The sequence below is a fragment of the Necator americanus genome, chromosome III (assembly GCF_031761385.1).
Source record: "Necator americanus strain Aroian chromosome III, whole genome shotgun sequence".
Taxonomy (NCBI): Eukaryota; Metazoa; Nematoda; class Chromadorea; order Rhabditida; family Ancylostomatidae; genus Necator; species Necator americanus.
Window position 1 is genome coordinate 22876793 of NC_087373.1, and position 3885 is coordinate 22880677.

General features: G+C 40.1%; 1 protein-coding gene across 2 annotated transcripts; it reads left to right on the forward strand.

The window, feature by feature from the left end:
- Positions 1-1737: 1737 nt before the first annotated feature.
- RB195_010569 (uncharacterized protein) lies at positions 1738-3832 on the forward strand (the record flags this gene model as incomplete). Of its 2 annotated transcripts, XM_064191643.1 has the most annotated exons (7): positions 1738-1813; positions 1886-1975; positions 2183-2284; positions 2358-2446; positions 3334-3442; positions 3501-3652; positions 3704-3832. In XM_064191643.1, 7 exons carry the CDS (start codon positions 1738-1740, stop codon positions 3830-3832), a joined length of 747 nt encoding a protein of 248 aa, XP_064049225.1. The 2 variants fall into 2 exon arrangements, with proteins under 2 accessions (XP_064049225.1, XP_064049226.1); XM_064191642.1 differs by lacking the exon at positions 1738-1813 and having other exon boundaries at positions 1915-1975.
- Between the last annotated feature and the right edge of the window lie 53 nt (positions 3833-3885).

Here is a 3885-nt window from a genome sequence, read left to right on the forward strand (position 1 = left end):
AAGTTTGAGGTGCTGGGAATTCGCGTCGGACGTACAGTTTTGCGTTTTGTGTTAATACGGAGTGGCACAGGAAAACGAGAAAATTCGAAGTTACTTCAAAAAGCGTAAGGAAAATGAATTTACAAGTTCTATTGTTGGAAACAAAAAAGTAAAACATGTTATTAAGTGTTCTAACAAAAATTCAATTCCTAAAAACAAATTATGTAAGATGATGGCCATTTTAACGTTCGGGGTGAACTACTTCCATTTTTTGTGGAGTTCATTGAGCATGTTGGAACCGAGGTGGACTCTTTTTTTAGAGCAAAAACTTCTCAAAAATTTTCAATTCATGTAATGCGTGGCGTGGCAACTTGGAACGATGATATGACGTCCTAAAGAGTAATGGCTTCGGGGCTTCCGAGGATTGAACAGCAGCCGCACTATCATTTTTGTAAAATGACTTTGGACGAATGCTTGTGGACATTGTGAATCGATCTAGTGGTTCATGCTTACTAAGTGGCAAGTAGTTGTGTACTGAAGGTGCCACCCCACCTGTCTACCAACTCCTCCAGCTGCCACCACTACGTTCAAAGCTAACCGTTTCTCTGTGCCACCCTGTAGATTGCTGTTACCACTTTTTCTTCTATAGAATGCCGTTGGGAAACTTCTCCTGTTCCAGGTTATGAACTTTTCGAACTGATCTAATACCAGTAAAAGAAGAATGATGGTTTAGGCGTGCAAATTAGCAATGTAATTGCAACCAATTGCAATTCGCAAGCAACCATACCGCTTGACTCTAGAAATGTATTGGCAGTTCATTCTAGAATTAACGGATGGAGCTACGCAGTAATACCCTTTTATGACAAGTTGAAGATGTGCGCTAAGACTAGGAGCAGCTCTCTGTTGTTCCTTTTTCGTCGAGCCTTGTTTCTGTTCGAAGTCAACTTCTCGCGATTTGCAATCATGGGATTTCTTCTCTGATCATAACGATACGACTGTTTAAACAATATGGATCGCTTCCTATAACTATCGAACTCCTCAACAGTATAGGACGCGAATAAATCTTTTTTTAACTTTCACAAAATGGGAGCATAGTAATGCAAGGAGAACATGCTTCATGTGTGGTCGATATCACGAGTAACAGCACCCATGTACTAGTCTTCAGAAGTGATTCCGGTTCAAGAGTACTTTTCATGAAAAGGAAGTCATTCACAGCCACACAACTAAGACTAATTCCAAAGGCAATTTCTTTTTTTCTTTGTATAAGAGGCAAACAGCTACTTTTTCCCCTTACTCCAAATTTTGTTTGCTCACCTGCTAATTTTGAGGACTTACGTGACAGTCTCATACATTAGATTTCATGAATAGATGTAGGGTATTTTTAAAACTATTCTCCCGGAAAATTCCCCACAGTCACTGAAAGTTTGAAAATCAGCAAATCAGATGGAGCAGAAACACAAGGTTTTTTGAAGCTTATTTCTGACCTTCGCTTAAACAACTTTCTTCTTGAAGGCCAGACCATCACGAGTGTTCTTGGTACTACGTCTTTTACACTTGCAATGTTAAGGCATTACCCAGTCGAGAACGTGCGTGCGTACAAAACACACCTAAGAAGGGGTATAACTTTAAAATCTCAAGAAATCTAAATAAAAATCAGTGGATGACAACAGAAAACAGAGAACTGTCTCACTAACACATACAATTTAACGTACTTTCTAACTTTTGTAGTAACTGCGACCTGTGTTGAAAGACTCGGCCATGAGTCAATGTTTTGGAGCCCAAGAAAAGCGATTGTACATCCATTTGTTAGCTCACTTCTCAAAAGCACAGCGTGGTCAATACACCGCCCCTCTTTTCACTCCTGGCGATTGTCAACATAAATAAGGCCGATCGTGTCCATTTATAGGCAGGGTTGTGGCTGTAAGCTGCTTTGAGATGGGCCTTCCCTCGCTTATTTTCGCCTTTGTGCTCAGCACAGTTGACGCATGCGCCAACAGTGAGTTTCCGCATAATACTGATTAGAGGATGGCTGAGTCTCTGCAGACTTTTCGACGAATTTTTGCGCAGTTCAGTGAATATTTCGCCATGCAACTGGCAAAATGCAACGAAAGAAAGCACGTTATGAAAAGGAACTAGTATAATGGGTCATAAACGATTACCAACGATAACATCATCGTGCACACTTGACTTTTATCATTTGCAGCGGCAATTTCTCGCGATGCCGAGGTCATCACTGATCCCACGTTTACGTTCACAGCTAGTCCTTCTGTGAGATGGACATATTATCCTCAAGTCGCGCCTACAGGTTTCTGCGAACACACAAAATTCAATTGAAGAAATCATTCCGTAACGTTAGTGCTAGTACCCTACTACTCCAGGTTCAACAGCAGTAACGAATTTCTTTCCTGGTCAATCTACAACTTCGGCAGAAGCCCTACAAGCAGCACAGAACGAAATAATGGCAGCAGTAAGTGTGGCAGATGGGTAATAAAAGAATTTTCAAAAGTTTAGTAAGTCTCTTAATAAAATTCAGAGTTTTCTTTATTACGTCATGTTCCTTGCACATCTTCTAGGTTTTTTTCTGTTCCACAATGCTTCACTACACGGAAATCTACCTAGTAGAATAAAATAAAAAGCTATAAATCAAATCAATTTGGTACAGTATACCTCAGCTAGATGTTACTAAATTTGGGCTTCTGGGCTCGTCTGTGCTACACATTACGGCCGACAAAAATAACCTCAGATGATCTCCTCCTTCAATCTTTCTTCCAATTTTTTGATTACCAGAAAAAAAGGATTTTCCAGAAAAAATCTGACTCTGAAAATTGTTAATTTTATTCTTATTTGGTAGAACTCTATGAAGGAAAAGATCTGGAATTGTCATTAGTTCCATTACTGATTCCTTTAATGCAATATTCAAATGAAAAGTGGTGGATATTCAATTGAAAAGTGGTGAGTAGCAACCATGAAGGTTCTCCTGATTTTTCTTATGCACGTTTTTTCACTCTACGTTTCTTATGGTGATTTTTTATGCAGCACGTATCGCACACTCAGAGTGTGCTTGAAGATAGATAGTTCGTCATTTTTGAAACTGAAATGTCTGATGTGTCGAGAGAACAAAAATGTGTGTTACTCTAAAATGACATGAAAAACACAAGAAGGGGCAAATATTTGCCATCTTGATCAGCTTAACAGCTGAAATCAGGAGAACCTTCATGGTTGCTACTCACCACTTTCCAATTGAATATCCTCTAACCTCTAGGGCGAAAGCAATTCTAATTTTTCCCATGTGGCTTTTTGAAGTTAACTGATATCTTTGCACTGTTATATCCACCCTTAATTCCTTCCATTCAGTATCTTGAAGCCCTCACACAGCAGCCAATATCGACCATTGGTGTGTCTACTACAGTCACTTATTCACCAGATGAGATCTCAAACTGTTACGTAGGACAGACGATTCCAAGTGGGAAATGTTGGCAAGAATTCTACGAATTTAGACCCCGTGAAATCGTCAATTCCAGCTGGAACAAAAATAGGTTACCTCGCTGGTGGTGCGATTACGCAAATAGCAGTTGTGTCCGGCATGGCAACTACAGTAAGCAACTGCCCATTGTCTCAAACCATGGTGACGCCTAATGTCGGACAATATCAAGAGTACATTAAGATGGTTACGGTGGGTTGTGCAGTCGAATAAATATCCTGTCTCCTGCATGAGAGTCTACAGATATCGACTCGTGGCGGTACAACACTGTCGAGATACAACTGGGAACGAGTGGCATCACAACTTCAGTCGACGCTCAACTTCAGATACCAAGTTTTCTTCCGCTCGCCCATTACGATAGGCAACAATTGATCACTGTGTTACTCTATCAATGCTGAAATAGCTGTGAACAAAATAAAAGAATT